General features: G+C 44.3%; 1 protein-coding gene across 1 annotated transcript in view; it reads right to left on the bottom strand.

Moving 5' to 3' along the window:
* The window catches only part of CCBE1 (collagen and calcium binding EGF domains 1), a 261647-nt gene that overhangs the window by 23204 nt on the left and 217244 nt on the right, over positions 1-21199 (bottom strand). The window contains exons 4-5 of the mRNA XM_003264285.4: positions 12360-12494; positions 9623-9775 (exon numbers count right to left, since the gene is read on the bottom strand). Of these exons, the coding sequence (XP_003264333.1) occupies positions 9623-9775; positions 12360-12494 (288 nt within the window). The remainder of the gene's footprint in view (positions 1-9622; positions 9776-12359; positions 12495-21199) is intronic.

Genomic DNA, 21199 nt, shown 5'->3' with positions numbered 1-21199 from the left:
ACCTTGGGCAGGTTACTTGGCCTCTACAAACCCCACTTGCCTTGGCCATAGCCCTGGAATTACAATTCCCACCACATGTGGCTGCTGTGATGACTGGGCAAGGTAATGCACGGAAAGCCCTCAGCACAAAGCTTGGTTGTAGGTAGATGGGAGGGGATGCCTAGCAGTTTTCAGCCCCATCAAACCCTTTAAATTTCCTTTGCCTGATAATCCCAGAACCATAGAATAACAGTATTAACATGAATAACAAAATGAGGTCTGGTGACTTCCTGAAGGTCACCTAGCAAGTATCTGAGGTGGGTTTAGAATGGAGTTGTCCTGAAATTAAGTCCAATACCTTTTCCACAAATCAGATGGTTTCCTTTGGGTTTTTTACCCCTGTTCAATGTACCAATTTATAATCCTATGGAGGCTGAATACTCCTGAGAACCAGAATTATTTAGCTCAATCTCCAACAGAGTAAGGCAGGCAAATTTCCATGCAATAATATACTTAGTTGTAAAGGGCTGATGCCTTAACTTTGGTTGTGCTGACTGCAGGAAATGGTGGGCTCTTGCATGAAAAGATGACCCAGGCTCCAGGTTTATTATGTTAATACCTAAGGACAGATGAATGACATCCATCTTTCCCAACTAGTCTTTCATCCATTCCATCTCATCTACTGGTCAATTTCTACAATACCATCATCAATCTAGGCTGTCCGTCAATCCATCCATCCATCCATCCATCCATCCATCCATCCATCCATCCTTCCATCCTTCCATCCATCTTCCCATCCATTCCATCTTCCTAACCACTTATCCATCCGTCCGTCCATCTATCCAACCTTTCCTTCCCCCTATCCATCTATGGAACATCTGCTGTTAGCCAGGTCCTGTGCCAGGCACTGAGAATGCAAAATAAGTGAGGATATCTGTTTAACAATTTTCAATTCATCTTTAAGAATCTAGCCCTGTTGAGGCCAGGCGCGGTGGCTCACGCTTGTAATCCCAGCACTTTGGGAGGCCGAGGCGGATGGATCACGAGGTCAGGAGATCGAGACCACGCTGAAACCCCGTCTCTACTAAAAATACAAAAAATTAGCCGGGCGTGATGGCGGGCGCTCAGCTACCAGAGAGTCTCAGCTACCAGAGAGGCTGAGGCAGGAGAATGGCGTGAACCCGGGAGGTGGAGCTTGCAGTGAGCCGAGATTGTGCCACTGCACTCCAGCCTGGGCGACAGAGCGAGACTCCGTCTCAAAAAAAAAAAAAAGAATCTAGCCCTGTTGGCAGAGCTGGGCCGCCATGAACAAAAGTTAAAAGCTCATGTTTCTGTCCACTTTTACTTTTACATATTCAGTTAAATTTTCCAAGTGTTAATGTGATTAAGCAATTCGACAGCTTCATGATAAGATAAACCTCTTTACCAGATTCTCGACTATTTCATTTAGACCATGGAATGTTAGAACATATCTTTAGTTCAATCTCTTTTGTAGGTAAGGAGAGCGAGATCCAGAGAGAGAAAGTAACTTGCCTTAGGTCTTTCAGATTGCTGTGTGAAGAGACCATGAACTCAACTGAGTTCCAACTGGTCGTTTTGGAGGGGTGGGTGCACGCAGTGAGCCTGCTACTGGGAATTCTGTTGAGAACACCTGAGAGCTACCTGCCGGTCAGGCTCCAGGGCAGAAGCTCTGCGGAGTGACCTCTTACATGCAAATTCCTGGGCTGTTTTCTGTTCCTTTGTGGAATTGTCAGAACACAGAGAATCAAGATTAACATTATCCAGAAGACTTGAAGCTCCTCTGACGCAGAAGTACACAGCATGGTAGTAAGGAGGGTAGGGGCTGGTGGAGTTACATGATCAGAACTTGAATACTGATACTGCTAACTAGTACCTTTTAAACTGGACAAGTCATGGTTTCTGTGAATGCCCATTCTTTGAACGGTAAAAAGGTAACAGCACCTATCGCTTGGAGCTGCTACAAGGAGCCAGTGATAAGATACGTAGGTTCCCAGAACAGTGCCCAGCTTATGTTAAGAGCTCTATTCACAGTACTCATTTTTATGTTATTTATTGTCGGTATTACTATGATTCAGTTCTCTACAAAATTAGATATGTGGGGTTGGGACCTTACGTCACCCTTTCAATAGAGCTCTCAAGGGTTTAAAGATAAACAAGGACTCATACCTTTTGTATATGTAGACCTGGAACATAAAACCTACTCGGATTAGGGGTTCACATCCACCTTGTAATTTGTCTACAATAATGTCAACATGGAGCTACAAATAATCTCACATATGCGACATTAACAGTTTATTTAGAAATTGGGGTAGATATCGCTGCATGTTTTCAATCCTCTCAACTAATGCTGTGGTCACACTTCTGGGAAAAGCCTAGGATGGTATCACTTAACATTTTTTCTTCAACTTGTTCAGATTTTAAAGGTGCAATATTATTGATTAGCCACATGGGGGCATGAAGCTCTAATTTTTCCTGAAGTTGACCAGGACGTCTATCCTAAGCATTAGAAGTTGTAATGCCTTAGATATCTTAGAAAAACCAAACAATGTTCCCGAAATATTTTATATGGGCAGTGTTAGAAATGAATAAAGCATGTTTGTGTTTAAAAGTTGATCGTGCAGATTTGTGTTCTGGCTGTAATATCCAACCCCGGAGCCACATTACAATCACCTGGAGGGCTTTTAAAATATGAATCGTGCTGCACACCACCCATCTGGGGATGGCAAGGCAACAGTATCAGCATTTTTAAAAAAGCTCCCCAGGTAATTGCAAGGTTGAGAACCGCTGATCTATGGATTAGTGGAGCTTGAAAGTAATATGAAACACCTGGCCATCTGACACTGACCTCTAACAAGTGATGCCAGGGGTCACGGTCATGTTATCAGAAAATAAACAAAAGTTGGAAAATAAAGACTGGCAAGCTAATTACTATGGAGCCAACATTTCCTTAATTTGTCTCCCTATTGAGGCTACAGACTCCCTGGGGTGACTAAACTGGCTCCGGCTACGTATTTTCAAAGAGAAAATCAAAGTGACTGAATGTCCATTAGCCAGACGGCTTGTCTCACTGAGCCCGGAGCCAGTGGATTGCAACCTCTCAAGCCTCAGAGGCAGTCCTGGGGCCACCCTCCCTTCTCTCCCCCTGGATTCCTAACAACCAGCTGAGGTTGTGTTTGATTTCAAACTCCTCCGATTGTAACAATACAGGCATTAGATAATGCAAAGTTGAAAAGGAAAACCGAGGAGGAAGAAATATTTCAGATCACATGTGGTTATACTCAATAATCACTCTCAATTCATAAAAAAATGACCATAACAAAATATTGAGCTAATTAGTCCAAAACAGATGAAAATGCTTATCGGCTTCTGATGTTCCGGAATGTGGGACTCTTTTGGCCTGTGACATTTCTTATTGCTGAATTGAATGTTTGGATGTGTAATAATTAATCTTTTAGATGTTTTGAGGAAAGTCCTCTGCTTAGAAGGTATTGAGGCTGGGCATGTTTCTTAGATGGAGGACTAAGAAATGAGGCATGGGCCAGGAGCTGTGGCTCACGCCTGTAATCCCAGCACATTGGGAGGTCAAGGCAGGTGGATCGCCTGAGATCGGGAGTTTGAGACCAGCCTGGCTAAGATGGTGAAACCCCATCTCTACTAAAAATACAAAAATTTTTAGCCGGGCATGGTGGCACACATTTGTAATCCCAGCTACTTGGGAGGCTGAGGGATGGGAATCGCTTGAATCTGGGAGGCAGAGGTTGCAGTGAGCAGAGGTCGCGCCACTGCACTCCAGCCTGGGCAACAGAGGGAGACTCCGTCTCAAAAATAAATAAATAAATAAATAAAATAAAAATAAAAATAAATAAATAAATGAGGCCTGCACATGGAATCACAAGGCTTGTATCACTTATGCTAAATCACACCAAATTATGAAAAATATTTGAAAGGGCGAAAGGGTCTTCAAAGCTCATGTAGTTCAACCTTCTCATTTACAGATAAGGCAACTGAGGCCCAGAGACCTGCTCATTGTTGCTCAGTTAATACTGAACCAACTTTGGTTCTGTATTACTTCAAACTCCCAAGCCTAGGAACTTTCCACTGCATCACAGCTGTTAAAGAAATGATCCCCTTCCCCGCCACCACTGGCCCTTGCTGGGCCACACGGCTGAAGAATGGAGGTACTTTTTTTTTTTTTTTTTTTTTGCCGGAACCATCAAAGCCAGCCCCCACCTTCCCAGCAGTCCAATCTCTTGAATTATGACTTTAATGTTCAGGGCATACAATGGCCTGTCCTTTCTCATAATTTTAATTAGGTATACGAATTGCTTCCCTCTACCCTTCTCTCTACCCTTGAGTTTCTCCCTCAGATATTCCTGATTACTGGTGTTTGAATTTTGTTTTACTAAAATATAAAATCAAATGCTAGTCCTCTGTGCATAGGTGATAAATTCCGTGGAGACAAATTACTGAAAATACTATAGAAGGGTGCTTCTGGGGAGCACCCTTAGTGGAGTCATATCAGGTTTCCCTTTTAAAGACTATTTGCAATTGCTATATTTGGGGAAGGATGTCGATGGAAGAGAAAGAGGAGAGGATTCCTAGCCAAGTATAACCTTTTTTTTTTTTTGAGACAGAGTTTCGCCCTTTTTGCCCAGGCCAAGTGCAATGGTGTGATCTCGGCCCACTGCAACCTCCGCCTCCCGGGTTCAAGCGATTCTCCTGCCTTAGCCTCCCAAGTAGCTGGGATTACAGGTGCCTGCCACCACGCCCAGCTAATTTTTTGTATTTTTAGTAGAGATGGGGTTTCACCATGTTGGCCAGGCTGGTCTTGAACTCCTGACCTCAGGTGTTCCGCCCGCCTCAGCCTCCCAAAGTGCTGGGATTACAGGCCTGAGCTACTGTCCCCGGCTGCCAAGTGTCATCTTTTGCAATGAGTTTTGTATTACAGTAAGGCTCAGTGATATAACCAGTAGAATGCTCTTGATTAAACAGGACATCCCTCATTATAGTCACCTGTACTGTCTCTCAGTATGGCAGAATGGAAGGTACTATCCCACTTCCATTCATCAGATGCCATGCAGTCTACAGAAAATCACTCCCCTCTGGACTCCGGCTGCTTCATCTGCTGATATCAACATCCTTGCCTGAAAGTTGACCAGACGGCTTATTGTTTGGCCCCAGAGCTAAGATCTTTGATGCTAAGTTGATATTTTCTAAACTGTTTTTCAGGGTACCATCACTTGTGATGTGTTTGTAGGTTTCTTAATACTTTTGGGTTTAATCAAAGTTTTTTATTTTTATTTTTTTTTTGAGACAGGGTGGAGGGCAGTGGTGCAATTATAACTCACTGCAGCCTCAACCTCCCGAGTTCAAGTGATCCTCCCACCTCAGCCTCCTGAGTAGCTGGGACTACAGGTATGTACCACCATGCTCAGCTAATTTTAAAAAAATTTTTAGTAGAGATGGGGTCTCACTATGTTGCCCAGGCTGGTCTCGAACTCTTGGGCTCAAATGATCCTCCCACTTTGGCCTCCCAAAGTGCTGAGATTACAGGTTTGAGCCACCAGACCTGACCTAATTTTTTTTTTTTAATGGCAATCTCTCTGGGCTTTTAGTGCATTCTAATTGTGAACCCTTAAGAAGTTGGTGCAGTGATACACACTTCTCCAAACACCTGAACACAAGACCTTAAGAAAGATATGCTTATTAACAGCTCACAGGAACCCGCAGGTCTGCAGAACATCATGTGGGGAAATGCTGTCGTAAACGGTGGAGATAAAATATGTCTTTAACGCAAATAATACTAGAGAAGGTACCAAAAAACATTGCAAAATAGATCCTCTAATATTAACACTCAAGTATTTTCATGAATTCTTAGCCACAGAGGTCACACTGGTCATCACTTAAAAAGAATTCTTGATCTCTTGTACTTATCTGAAACTTTATTTCAAAAATTTTTAAGAAGCACATTTCATGTCTCACGGAAGAAAGAGGTGCATGTGGTCCCAGTGCTGACTTAGCAAGAGACTGCTAATTTCTGGGACCTTCCTTTTCCTTCGCCCTTTCCCACCCTAGCCTGCCCCCAGCCCTTGCTGGGCCCACACTGCTGAAGGCTAGAGGCACAGGTGACTGTCTGTCACCAGGGCAGACCTTGTCACTGCGCTGTGACCCACAGCAATCACGGCTCACTGCAGCCGAGACCTCCTGGGTTCAAGTGATCCTCCCACCTCAGCCTCTTGAGTAGCTGGGACTCCAGGCATGTGCCACCACACCCAGCTAACTTTTTTGATTTTCTCTGACTTAGAGCCACCGCCAGGGCACCACATAGCAGGTCTATACACAGGGCTTGCTGCCTTGGGGACTGAAGAGGAATGTGGGTGGCGGATCTAGGAATTACTGCAGGAGGTGGAGGCTACCTGAGACCAAAGCACAGATAAACTCAGCATTGAAAATCTGATACCAGTCTCTGGAAATTCCATCCCGCTTCTCTGGTCATTGCTAGTGATGGTTGGTCTCCCCGCAGGCCACTCTCCCTCAGCAGGCAGGAACTCCTTGTGGGCGGGGCCAGGTCGTATTATTTCTATACCCTAACATCGAATCTCAACCTGACCCCCAGCAGTATTGAGTTTGTTATTGGGGTCCCTGGCGGTTATGCTCAAGCATAAGCCTTGGTTGCTGGAGGCTGCCCTTCATGAGCATATCAGTGGGATTTCACCTGTAGATAAATGTGAGGCAAAGGGACAATGGACTTGCCAGGCTGGGCTGCCCACAACGCATGGGCTACCTGCCTCAGAGCATAGCTGAAAATCCAATTCCCAAAATGAAAAATTAGAAAGCTGCTTTCTTGTGACTGATTCTCAAGCAGGCCCCACACATTCATAGATCAGTGGCTAAATAGCTGCACCCTGTTTTTCAGTGAGATTCCTGTTTTCAGTAAAGGACATTATCTAGGAGGTAAGTTACACTTGCCTGCCCCTCCCCCACTGTCTCCACCATGGGACAAAACTCAGTGATTTTAATTTGGAATTTAAAAAGTAGTCAGGGCACGGTGGCTCATGCCTGTAATCCCAGTACTGTGGGAGGCCCAGAGGCCGGCGGATCACCTGAGGTCAAGGAGTTCGAGACCAGCCTGGCCAACATGGTGAAACTACTAAAAATACAAAAATTAGCAGGGCGTGGTAGCTGGCACCTGTGATCCCAGATACTTGGGAGGCTGAGGCAGGAGAGCCCCTTGAACCCAGGAGGCCGAGTTTGCAGTGAGTTGAGATTGCACCACTGCACTCCAGCACTCCAGCCTGGGCAACAGAGCAAGACTCTGTCTCAAAAAAAAAAAAAAAGTGGTCTGTAAATGTTACTTTTCTTCTGTCAACCCATATGATCAACAAGCCCATTTCCTCTGCCTTGTGAACACCTCTGGGCAGGCACGTGCCACATGCTTCAGGCTTTAAGAAGTGTCACCAAGTCCTCAAATTCACTCGAATGATTCAAATCGCCCAATCCTAAGCTGGCTCCAAAGACTTATTTTGCATTTACTTCCGACATATGGCAGCTTCCTCGTGACTTAGCCCAGTTGCTCCTCAGAATTTCACTTTGTAGTTCTCCCTTGCGAGGCAGCGGAAGCTGGTCCTCAGCTGTTTGCTGTCCTCAGCTGATGGCTGCTGCCTTCTAGCCCTTTTTGAAGCTTGGGCTACACCCAAGAATCACCACCTCCTGAGTGCCCAAACAGCTTTGGATTTTTCATCTCTGTGTTTCTGGGTATGGGTGATTTGTCCTAGGAGCCCCCAAGGAAGATTCAGGCCCAGCCAACCTCTCTCGACAGAGCTCCAGCCACCTTCCCTTCCCGAGGTAAGTAGAGAAGAGCTAAGCCCTAAGCTTGGGGAAGAGGACAGCAGCTTCCTGGGCTACAGGTTGTGGGTACAGGAGCTGGTGGCTGTGTGGCACCAGCCTCAGGCCCTCTAAGTGGCTGAGGGCTTTCTCCCTGGGGAACTGGTCCTGCCAGCCACTGTCAATGGAGTCCATTTTGCTTCAAAGTTCACCCTGGCTAGAAAGGCCCTTGACATTTAGGCTAAAATCCTACATTTTCATGGCTAGGCTGGCACTGACAACTTGGCAGAAGGACCAGAGCTGCTTCACACATGCATGTGGTGGTATTTTGATGATCAAGGCATTGCCTGAAGCATTGATATTAGTTTAGGGGCTCTCTCTTTTCTCTTTCTTCTCTCTTTCCTCTTCCCCCATCCCTCCCCTTTTCGTCTCTGCCTCGTTCTTCTTTTTCCCTCCAAACTGAAATAAGGAAATAACCCAAACTTCGGGCTGATCATATGCTTGAGTGACCAGACATCTCAGTTGAATGTCGCTGACATAATGTAAATCAGCTTCTCAGCTCTGTGCTAAAGGCCCAGCTTTTAGAAATTTTCCAACTGCCTGTGGACTGATACTTCTGTGAAACACAAAGATGAACCACTACAAAAATAAGATGTAAAATGCAAGCATAAATTTTTGGATTTAAACAAAATTCCTCTGTCAGATTGATATAAAAATTTCTAAACACTCTCAATTTTTGTTTTTATCCAATTGTGAATCTTGCCTGTCCATAGACCATATTTTGAGTAGCATGGATACAGATTGTTTACCTTACATGGAGATGTTTCATATTTATATTTCAGCCCATTTTCTTTGGGAAAACACAGCGTTTCTGGCCTCTTCTCTGCTCTTCCAAGTTTGTCTAAACACATATCTAAGCTCTACTGATTTCTCCAAGAGCACACCACTTCAGCTTGTTGGAGAGCTTCCTCCAGTACACACTAGCTTACAACCCTTGAGCTAATGGGCATCACTCTTATTCTTCCTCTTTAGAAGGAGTTTGAACTTATATTCTTTTCCCTAGGTCCCATTTACAATTCGTATATGTGCCCCTTCCTGCCCACTTGTCTGCTTGTCCTCTGAGGTACCTCATTGTGCTCTTAAGTGAATATATAAAAATGTATGTTATATATATATTACATATAACTACATATATATAAAATACATGATATGGTTTAGCTGTGTCCCCACCCAAATCTCATCTTGACTTATAGCTCCCATAATCCCCATGTGTCATGGCAGGGACCTGGTGGGAGGTAATTGAATCATGGGGGCAGGTCTTTCCCATGCTGTTCTCATGACAGTGAATAAGTCTCAGAGATCTGATGATTTATTAATACAAAGGGCAGTTTCCCTGCACACACTGTCTTGCCTGCCACCATGTAAGACGTGCCTTTGCTCCTCCTTTGCCTTCCACCATGATTGTGAGGCCTCCCCAGCCATATGGAACTGTGAGTTTTTTAAACCTCTTTTTCTTTATAAACTACCCAGTCTTGGGTATGTCTTTATCAGCAGTGTGAGAACAAACTCATACAATAAATAATTGTGTATAATTACACGTAGGCACTTGGAAACTTTAGACATTAAACATAATGTGGCATACATTGTATATAAAATTATATAGCATAGAATTACATAAATATACTTATGTATACAATTATATAATCATATCTATATAATATATAAACCCCTAAACTGGTTATATATATAATATATAAAAATATGCAATTAGTGAGATATTTAGACTTGCCCTACTTACCAGTGTCATTGGGATATTTGTCTCCCCTGGTACACGTCTTCCCATCATCTTCCCGGATGTAGCCTTCCCGACACTCGCAGCGGTAGCTGCCCAAGGTATTGATGCAGATGTGGGCACACAGTGTCCCATTGCTGCTGGCACACTCATCAATATCTGGTTTGAACCAAATGTAGAGAATACTGAGTTTCTGAGAATTCACTTCTGATACAACAGATGACATTGGGCTTTGCCTCTCTGTTAATAACAACAAAGGACACTTGGGCCGACCTTGATCAGAGAAGCCTGGAATAAAGTAGGGAGCTAGAAATGTGGGCCATCCATAAAAATAGCACTTTTGGCCAAGTGGCCATTGTTACAGGCTGATCAGTGATGGGGTTCCTGGCTGTGGCTCTGCCACTCCCAAGTCATGTGTCTTAGACTGCTAGCCTTCAGAGATCTCACTTACAGAACAATGACAATAAAGCCTGCCCTAAACACTTCACAGGGCTACTTAGAAATGAGAATGAGATCACCAATGGCAACACTCAGAGAAGCAAACATTATAGAGATGATTTTTTGCGAGTGCCCTACTGTGCTGGGGATTTTTAAGTTTCCCTTTATGGTATAGGTTCCAAACAGCATGATGATGACCCACAGGTCACTTAGGAATGGCTCCTTCCCATTTAAAAGCCATGATGGCACCTGGGAAAAGATACTTCTAATAAAAGAAAATAGTCATAATGGGTCTAATGGAAAGAGTCTTCCCCAGGAAATTTCTGCCTTATCAAGAACCCAGACAGACCCCTCATGAGCTGTGGAAATGAGCCATGGGACCATCAAACAAGTCCCCATGAAGAGCCCATGTTAACTATGCACATCATGGACTTGCTCCCCTGCTGCATGGTGGAAAAAAAAATGTTTCCCACCATGAGGACAGTGGGAGGCCCAATTCCATTTCCTGCTCACTGGTTGAAGACAGTGGGTAGCAGTGGGTGGGAACCGTGGTATGCAGCCCCAGACTGTGCACATGTGCTGGGTAGACAGAGGCCAGCCCTGAACTTGAGGATGGCAACAACTTCCCAGCCACTCCCTGCACAAGCTGCCAGTGACCCAGTCCCTGTGTATCCTGACGGGAGGGTGGTCATCTGGACGCTCCCCTGGCAGTACCGACTATGTCACCTGTAGACCAGATGTTGTAGCTGCATCCTCCTCTGCAATTCCTCAGGCTCACTGCCTTTCCCCAGGTGTCCCTGCCCTAAACCTACATGTGCTGCTGCCTGTGCTTCCCAGAGAGAGAGAGAGAGGAGATGAAGTTGAAATCAGAGATAGAAATAGAACTCTTAGTAGAAGGCAAGTTCTGCTGGTCCCCAAACCCCCAAACAAAAAGAACAGGGGGCTGGGTGCGGTGGCTCATGCCTGTAATCCCAGCGCTTTGGGGGGCCAAGACAGGAAGCTGAGCCCAGGAATTCCAGGCCAGCCTGAGCAACATAGTAAAATCCCATCTCTATAAAATATGAACAAAATTAGCTGAGTGTAGTCACACATGCCTGTAGCTCCAGGTACTCAGGAGGCTCAGGTGGGAGGATCACAGGAGCATGGGAGGTCAAGGCTGCAGTGAGCCATGATCACACCACTGCACTCCAGCCTGGGCAACAGAGTGAGACCCTGTCTCAAAAATAAATGCATAAAGAATAGGGCACAGTAGCTGCTATAAAGTGAAGTAAGAGCCTTGTGCCTGGGACCTGAGCCTCATGGAATGGCCTGTACCTCTCTCTGCAGGAGAGACCAGAGATCCCTGCTCCATTCACTTGGGAGTCACAATCCCATTCTCTGGCATTGTGGGGCACCATTCCCAAATGCTGGCAGGGAGCAACCAGAGGACCTACAGTTAGAACTTCTCAGAAATGGTGCTCCCTAGAGCCCCCGCTAGGGTAGAGAAAGAGGGATGCTTATGACAGCTGGTTTATCTTCCATGTAGATCTAACTGCTAGTCTCTGCAGTTTATCCTCTAGCTGATTCTTAAATCTCACCATGCTTAGGAATCATTAGAGGCATTGGTGTAAATATGCATGTCTGGACACACTCTCAGAGTTGTGATTCATTAGGTGTGGAGAAAAGGCCAGGATTTTTTTTTTTTTCCCTAAATGAGGACCCCAGATGTTTCTCGATTAGTTATGAACTGACCACACTTTCAGACATATGGTTCCAAAGGAAAATGAGCCATAAGGCTGCCTTAGAATCTCAAGGAGTGCACGGCCGGGACAGCCAGTTCATGAGGGTGACAGTAAACAGGCTGGTGCCGTGGATGGTGCAGGCTCTGCTCAGCTGCAGCCCAGGTGGCTGGCTTCAGCTCCCTCTGACTTCCTCCCAACCTGTCTGCCATATGGCTACTTCCTTTTTTCCCCAATCATCTTCTAAGAGAATGTTTATTCTTGTTTTGTTCTGTCTGCGTTTTTACGTTTCTGACCATTTATACTCCGTTTTACATTATTCTAGTTTATATCTGGGCATGTTCCCCTTCTCCTGCTCTTATGTCTCATTGCCAGTTAGGACCTTGCTGGTACCAAATCCCGGAAGAATTCCTTGGGCCTAATTGGTTTTAATAACTGTGATGAAGGGCAGTGATAAGCTATCCCTAGGATAATATCAAACACAACTACATCCAACAAGTATGAGAATTGAAGGGTCCAACCAAGGACAGAACCATCTGAACAAGGCACATGTTCAGAAGCTGGAAACAAGCACATTCCCAACACACCCAGACAGTATGGCTTCTCCCGCTTCCGGTGTCTCTCCCGGTCATATCGGTATCCTGGATAACAAGTACACAGCACTCGGCCAAAGTTGTCCGTGCACTGCTGTTCACAGGGAGCCTCGGCACAAACGTCGTAATCTGAAAAAGCAAAGTGAGAGCTCACGTCAACTACAGGAGGAGGCGAGTAACCTGGCCCTGGCCTGGAAAGGACTTTCTGGGCTGGGCTCTGCTCAAGGGCACGTGTGAAGTGTGGACAGATACACTTAGAGGGACAGGAACTCTTTAGGGCTGTGGGTCACCTTCTAAGAGTACTGCAATGGGTGACTTACATGGCATCACACCACTCGTGATTTTTCCCCTAGGCCACCTCGTCATCCTTTGGTCTTTGTCAATATCCAGAGAGAAAAGACTCTTAAGAGGGCCAGCCTCTGTGGATTCCCTCGGGGGAGGGGGTGCTGTTTTGTCTTGTTCATCAACTGCTGTAGAGGCAGCTGACTCCACCCAGCAGAATACTAAACAAAGGCCAGCTGGGGTGACAGGCATTGGTGTCATCATATGGAAGGAAGGGCTGGAAGTCAGGCAGGCTCAGAGAAGTAGGAATGGGGCTTTGTGTATACATGTCTGGTCTCATGCTGCTAATACAGACATACCTGAGACTGGATAATTTATAAAGGAAAGAGGTTTAATTGGCTCACAGTTCCACATAGCTGGGGAGGCATCACAATCATGGCTGAAGGTGAATGAGGAAGAAAGCCGCTTCTTACATGGCAGCAGGCAAGAGAGAGCGTGTGCAGGGGAACTCCCCATCAGATCTCATGAGACTTATTGACTGTCATGAGAACACCATGGGAAAGACCCATCCCATGATTCAATTACATCCCACCAGGTCCCTCCCATCACACGAGGGAATTATGGGAGCTACAATTCAAGATGAGATTTGGGTGGGGACACAGCCAAACCATATCACTTTGTAATAGAAATGTGCCTGACTTATAAGACAGCCGATGCTTATGTGTGTATACTGTATAAGTGTGCATCCTGGGGGGTTGATCTCTCATGCTGAGAAGGGGTTGGGTGAGTTCAAATGGCTAGAGGTCTCTTTCCAGCCCTCAGCCTGTGCAAACTGAGGTGGATACACGGCTACTCATAAAGAATTAGGGCATCTGCTCCTCTCAGTTCCTATGAACTGATATGTAATGACCCTCTGAAGGGACTTTGGCTCTAATTCAGTAGCTCAGGCACAACACTGACTCCCAGACTGGAGCCAGCACCTCATTAATCCTTGCACTGTCTCTTCCAGGTGCTGATAGATAAACTATCCTTGGACACAGAGTGAGTCTGGCTTCGCTCCACCACATATGAAGGTGAACGGGTGGGCTGTCAGCTCCTGATGCAGGGAGGGTTTGTGTGACAAGTATCGTGCCACTCTCACGATGGCCTGGAAAGCTGCCCTTGTAAAATACTCCTTCCCATGATTGTGATTTCAGGCCTGCTTTGCCTGCATGGTGTTCTGACCAACCCTGCAAACTGTCTGTGGCTACATGTTTCATCCACTTGGCATCACCTCTAGGCTGCCAAGGTTCTGTGCTCTTTTTGTTGGAGAGCATGATCCTGGCATGACTGGCTCTGAGCTTTCCTGTTGGCTGTTACCACCATTCCGCAGCAGCTGGGAAGGGGAAGAAGGAGGCAGAGAGGCTGTCAAAGTGTTTGAGTTGATTACGGTGCCTAATAAGGCAGTTCCCTGTCTCTCCTACCATTTCTGCTTCCCCGAGGAACTGCTTTCAACTCTTCTGATTCTTTCTATACTCACTTTTGCATCTCTAAATAGCTGACTTGCATTGCTTCTTTATTTTTATTTTAAATCCTCTCTATTGACTTCCAGTAACAGAAGAGATGCATTTAACTTTTTCATGGCCTCCTGTCTCCTCCAGTCACACCCGTAAGTTCTTATTCCCTCCATCTGGCCAACACAGTTATGATGAAATTTTGGTGTGATAATTTTTAGTATTTGCACCATAATGACAACATAAAAGCTATTCTTTGCTGAGCCTGGAAGTATGCTTGAATTACTTATACCTTCTTGAAGACCTTTTTGTCTTCTTTAGAATTAAAAGAATTATCTTGTATATTTTTGGGGTGCCAGTTACTGAGCTTTCTCTCTTAACTTCAAACACCCACCTTCTTCCATGGGCTACTTTGTGACTTGGGCTCTGGAGACCACATTCCTCCTTTGTCAGTTGCCAGCCTCTTCGTTTCTGACAGTGACACACATAGAGACACAGACAGATACAGACAGGGAGGCTGGAAGAGGAAGAAAGGATATCTGCCTTTTTCTGTTTCGCTTCCTGGGCTTCCTATTCATGAAAGCCTAATATCAGCCTTTCTCTTCTATCCCACTAACAGATTGTTTCAATAGCAGCTGCAAGCTGGGCATGGTGGCATGTGCCACCTCCGGAGGTTAAGGTAGGAGGCTGGCTTGAGGCCAGGAGTTCAAGACTAGCCTGGGCAACATAGTGAGCTCCTGTGTCTACCAAAAAGAAAACAGTAGCAGCAAAATCCAGCTTTTTTTTCTAACACTTGCAAAATCAGCCTCACTGTATCCCATTTCAGAGATATCAGCACCAGCCAGCCATCTGGTAGCCCCTCCTCAAAGGTCTGGGTCTCTGATCCACTAGTAACTTCCTCTGAGATCTGAGAAATAGGGCTTGCTAGTCAGTACCTCTTCCTCAGAGTTCTGGGTCCTCCAAACTTCGAAGTTTTCACTGGCCCAATATCTTCTCTTTGTTTCCCTAGCCTAGAGGCGGTAGCTGCTTCCTGCAGTTGTTACCTCAATGATACTTAGTTTTCCTTTGCATTTTTGGTTCTCAATTACTAGTTAGCAATTCTTCATATTAATTGCTTTCTGTTAAATAAGTGGTGAAGGCTCTGTTTCTGGACAACTTCAATCTACATATTCAGTTTTCTACAAATTGATCACTGATTCATCACCAGAGATCGCCTCAATTTTGCAAATCTCTTCTTATAGACATTTTTTCAAATTAATCTCAACTTGCTCTAATTAGGACTCTGTAGGTCTGCTGCACAGCAGCTACTACTCTTGGTCTTGAACTCCTCAAGTAATCCTCTTGTCTCAGCCTCCCAAAGAGCTGGGATTACCAGCACCGCGCCCAGCCTATAGCTGCCTCCAGGAATGCGCATTCACCATGAACCCAGGATGCCCATCACCTCCCTCTCTCTTTTGTTGGATTCCTGTTTCCTGGATCTCACATGTATTAGTCTGTTCTCACACTGCTAATAAAGACATAGCTGAGACTGGGTAATGTATAAAGGAAAGAGGTTTAACTGACTCACAGATCCACATGACTGGGGAGGCCTTACAATCATGGAAGAAGGCACATGAGCAAAGTCATGTCTTACATGGTGGCAGACAAGAGAGAGCTTGTGCAGGGGAACTCTCATTTATAAAACCATCAGATCTTGTGAGACTTATTCACTACCATGAGAACAGTATGGGGAAACTGCCCCCATGATTCAATTATCTCCACCTGGCCCTGCCCTTCACACATGGGGATTATTACAATTCGATGTGAGATTTGGGCGGGGACACAGCCAAACCATATATCCATGTCTTTCTCTCTTCCAGTTTACTCCCTCATTTTAGTGGAGAATATTCTCCAATGGCTTCCTGAAAAATGTCATAAAAGAGGTAAAAGTTTTGAGATCATGCATGTCTAAAATATACTTTATCAACCCTTATGATCACTACTGATAGTCTGTGTATATAATTCTAGGTTGGAAAACTTTGCCTCAGAATTTTGAAGGCATTGTTCCATTGTCTTCCAGCTTTTCAATGCTGCTGTAGGGAAGTCCTGTGTGAGATTCGAATTCTTGAGCTTTTGTATGAATCACATTTTTTTTCCTCTCTAAAAATTTTTAGGACTTATATGGTACCACTTCAATCTTTCGTAAACCCTTTTTTTAATCTGGAAATAAATATCCTTCAATTCTGAAGACTTTTTTTGAATTATATCTTTAAGAACTTACTCCCTCTGTGTGGAATTTTAAATTATTTGGATGTTGCATCCCCTGGACTTTATGTGTAATATTCTCATCTTTTCTTTCCTATTGTTCATTTCTTTGATCTCTTGCTCTCGTGCTTGGAAAACTTCCTCAATCTCGCCATCCAACCCTCCCATTATTCCCCCTGACTACTCACCTTCCAACCCCCCCACTATTTCCTCCCCCACTACTCACCTTCCAACCCTCCCACTATTTCCTCCCCCCACTACTAGTCTGCAGTGTCTTGTTCCTATGTTTGTGTCCATGTGTGCACAATGTTTAGCTCCCACTTATAAGTGAGAACATGTGGTACTTGGTTTTCTCTTCCTATATTAGTTTGCTAAGGATTATAGCCTCTAGCTCCATCCATGTTTTTGCAAAAGATATGATTTCATTCTTTTTTATGACTGTGTAGTATTCCATGGTGTATATGTACCACATTTTCTTTATCCAATCCACTACTATGGGCACCTAGGCTGATTCCATGTCTTTGCCATCATGAATAGCGTGGTGATGAACATAGAAGTACATGTGTCTTTTTGGTATAATGATCTATTTTCCTTTGAATATATACCACTGCTGGGCCAAATGGTAGTTTCCCTCTGATATCTGATGATCCTGAGATGGCTGCTCTAGTTTATTCATGGTATATTTAAAACAGATTAATAGAATCTGTTTGCATATGGTTTTATGATTTTACGACATCTGGGTATCACTGTAAGTGATTTGGCCAGTGCATTACAAGTTCAGTTTCTTCAGACCTCTTCCTTGGGTTGTCTAGAATGCCCAGAGAAGACATTTCCAAATCCTTGCCTGAGAGTGAACTCATTCTGGAACTCAAGTGAAGGGAGAAGGCTGGGGGCTTCAAAATTCAGTGTGTGAGCATTTACCGAAACCCTCCTTTTTCAGTATTGGGCATTCATTTTCAGCTCTGACTGGTCTCCTTCAGATCCTTGAACCTCTGGTGTACTCTCTTAGAAAATATACCTGCTGTCTTCTGCCTGGTTGTGGAAAAGGCAATATCCTGTCTGTATGGAGTAGAAGACAAGATCTGGGAGTCTGACTTCTTCTTAAACTTTTAATCAATCCTGTTTTCACATTACTTTTACCCCTTTTTCTAGTTTATTTGTAATGTTACTGATTACTATTTGTTTTGGTATAAATTGGGGTTGCTCCTTGGTTTCCTTAAGCTGGCTAGAATTCAACCTTTCCGAATGTGCTAAGCTATTAACCACCTCCCTCTCTGTTCTGGAGCTTCCAAAGTTTTGTTGCTATTATCTCCTCTTCCAAGTTTGTACTCATGGGTTTATGTCTTTTGTGAATCTTTCCCGCCACCTCCTCCTGCCCTTCCCATTTTGTGCATTTTCTGGAGGAAGCAAGATTAACGAATTTATTCAGTCCTCCATTTTTGATGCTTGTTCCCCAGAGCCTACCAGCTTTCAGTCATGTAGCTTTCATCTTTACAACGTATCTATGTTCTATCCTCTCTGTCCTGTTTCTTTTGGCACCATTCTAACTCAGACCTTCAGAAACTCCCTCGTAAACAAGATCTTCATCCCAAGATTCTTACCATCCCAAGATTAAATCCATTTGGGATAACGCTGCCAGGCTAACCTTCCCAAAGCATAGCACTGTGTACGCCGTCCCCTTGTTTAAAAACCTTTACACTTGCTACTAATGAACATGAAATATAAATGGTTCACTCTTGTATTTAAGTTCTGGCATTATATCCGTCGAGACCTTTCTAACCTTGAGACTAATCTGTAAGTTCCTATACTGCAGCAAAACTAACGTCTCTTTTTCTCCCTTCCTTATTCACATCCTTGCCTTCTCACCTCCACAATTTTGTTTATTCTGTTTTTACCTCTTGCAACATCCTTTTATAATTGTTGACATCGTATCCAGCTTTTCAAGTGTTCATATAAACGCCACCCCTTAAAGAAGCCTTCCTTGACCTCCTCAACAGAGTTTAGTTTGTCTATCTTCTCACCGCCCACGGGACTCTATACCTGTTTTATTCCCATGCTCTGCTATACTTATTTATTTATTTATTTTTTTGAGATGGAGTCTTGTTCTGTCACCCAGGCTGGGGTGCGCTGGCATAATTTCGGCTCACTGCAACCTCCACCTCCCTGGTTCATGCGATTCTCCCTGCCTCGGCCTCCAGAGTAGCTGGGATTACAGGTGCCAGACACCAGGCCCAGCTAATTTTTGTACTTTTAGTAGAGTCAGGGTTTCGCTAATTTGGCTAGGCTGGTTTTGAACTCCTGACTTCAGGTGATCCGTCCACCTTGGCCTCCCAAATGTTGGGATTACAAGCGTGAGCCACCGTGGCTGGCTACTCTTCCACATTTACTGAATGCTTACTCTGTACCAGGCCCTGTTCCAGGAAGTATGTAGCTTTAGGGTGCACAGTATAGGTTCTGGGCCAACCCTCCTGTCTCTGCCACTATCCCTGTGATTTTGGGTTCTTTATGCCTCAGCTTCCTCTCCTACAAAATAAAGATAGTAATACTCATGCTTCTTGGTGCTTTTATGAAGATTAAATTCGATGATGCCATTAAGTACTGTGCCCGATGCACAGTACAAGCTTTACCTGCTCTTCTGCTTCTTTTGCTGCTGGTTCTTATGACTGCTCAGCTACCTGGCAGGGACCGTGTCCCCTCAAGAAACCAGCACTGCCCCCTTCCCACAATTTATGCTGAATTACTAATTGCTGAACTAGAACAAGTCAGATCATCCTATCACCCGGCCAATCAAGATATCACTTCTAGCAGGGGTCAGCAAACTTATGTTAAGGGGCCAGATGATATTTTGGCTTTGTAGATCTCTTTTGCAACTACTCAACTCTGCTGTAGTTTGTTGTAGTGCAAAAGAAGTCACACACACTACTGAAATAAATAGGTTTGATGTGTGTTCCAATAAACCTTCATTTACAGAATCAGAGTTGGGGCACAGGCCATAGTTGACTGAGCCCTGACTTACAGCAACAAATATGAGGCAGCAACGCTTAAAAACTATAGCTTCCACTCATTAGTTAATGTATTTCTTTAGACATTCTAGTTTCTTTTTGCCATCTGTGATGTTAGTGCTACATGTCAACTTGGCTAGGCCATGGTACCCAGCTACTTAGTCTGGAGTCAGGTTCACCAGGAGGATGTATATGCTCTGAATCAGTATCCAACATATGGTATGGTTGTCCCATAACCAGGATTCACAGGTCCCAGAATCAAGGGGTGGAAATGGGAGTGGCACCACTCACTGTTACCCCTACTGATCCACTAGCAAAATTTTTGCTTCCTGTTCCTATAACTTTATGTTATATTGGCCTAGAGGGCTTAGTTTCAAAGGGAGGAATACTTCTAGCAACAGAGGCAAAAATGATTCCATTGAACTGAAATTTAAGGTGCCACCTAGCTACTTTGGTCTCCTCATGCCTCTGCATCAGCAGGCAAAAAAGGGAGTTATTCTTCTAGCTGGGGTGACTGATCCTGGCTACCAAGGGGAAAGTACTGTTACTCCACAACAGAGGGAAGGAAGAATTTCTAGAACACCAGAAACACCTTAGGTGGTCCCTTAGTATTGTCCCACCCTGTGATTAAAAAGTCAACAGAAGACAACAACTCAATTCAGGCAGGGCTAACACCTCAGATCCTTCAGGAATGAAGGTGTGGGTCACCTTACCAGGTAGAGAAAGAACCACGATCAGGCGAGGTGCTTGCTGAGGGCAAAGGGAATATGGGCTGTGCAGTAGAAGGTGGCAGGTTACATGTATCAGCTATGACCATGTGACAAGTTACAGAAAAAAGCACTGTAAATTGTCATGGGTATTTCTTACCTTTCCATGGATTATTTCCATGTCTGTGTGTGTGTGTGTGTGTGCACCTGCATGCCAATCTTTGTTTTCTTCTTTTATCTTCTTATCACATGTCATAAGATGTAGTGACTTTATATCACAGTATTTAAATACTGTTAACTTTACATCACAGTATTTACATTAAAGCATATCAAGGAGATGCTGGAAAAGTCCAGTGCCCTGGGACTTCGTACCCTCTTCTGGGGAAAGGGTTAGTGTGTTTCATGCGGCATAGTTGTAGCATGTCAGATGAACATACAACTTTGTTATTGCCTTTATCTGGAGATTAGGTATGGTTTAAGGAGATGCATATGGGTGCCAAGTTGACATGGGGTAGATTTGTGATAATTTTATGTGTCATCTTGGCTAGGCCAAAATATCCAAATATTAGGTCAAACATTATTCTACGTGTTTCTGTGAAGATATTTTTTAGATGAGATTAACATTGAAATCAGTAGACTTTGAGTAAATCAGATGACCCTCCACAATGTGGGTGGGCCTCATCCAATCAGGTGAAGGTCTTAATAGAAAAAACCTGACCTCCCCTCCCACACCCCACCAATCTAAGGGGGACTTCTGGCCAGCAGATTCCAACTGCAACTCCTCCCTGGATCTCTTCCCTGCCAGCCTACACTGAAGATTTTGGACTTGCGTCTCCACAATCTCATAAGCCAATCCCTTTAAAAAAGTCTCAATCTCTCACTCAGTCTCAGTCTGTCCCTCTCTCTCCATACATAGAAAATCAAAATCAAAATTGGTTCTATTTCTCCGGAGAACCCTAACATACAATATTTTCTGAAATCCTGCGTTTGTACTTTGCATTCTCTGATGATAGAAACAATTATGACTAAAGATATCTTAAGTAAAAGAAACAATCACTGACTTTTTCCCACAGATTAAAACAAATCTGCTATGAAAAGTGTTATAG

Source organism: Nomascus leucogenys, chromosome 4 (genome assembly GCF_006542625.1).
Source record: "Nomascus leucogenys isolate Asia chromosome 4, Asia_NLE_v1, whole genome shotgun sequence".
NCBI lineage: Eukaryota > Metazoa > Chordata > Mammalia > Primates > Hylobatidae > Nomascus > Nomascus leucogenys.
The sequence above is the reverse complement of the archived record's forward strand: the minus strand, read 5'-3'. Positions and strand labels throughout refer to the sequence as shown.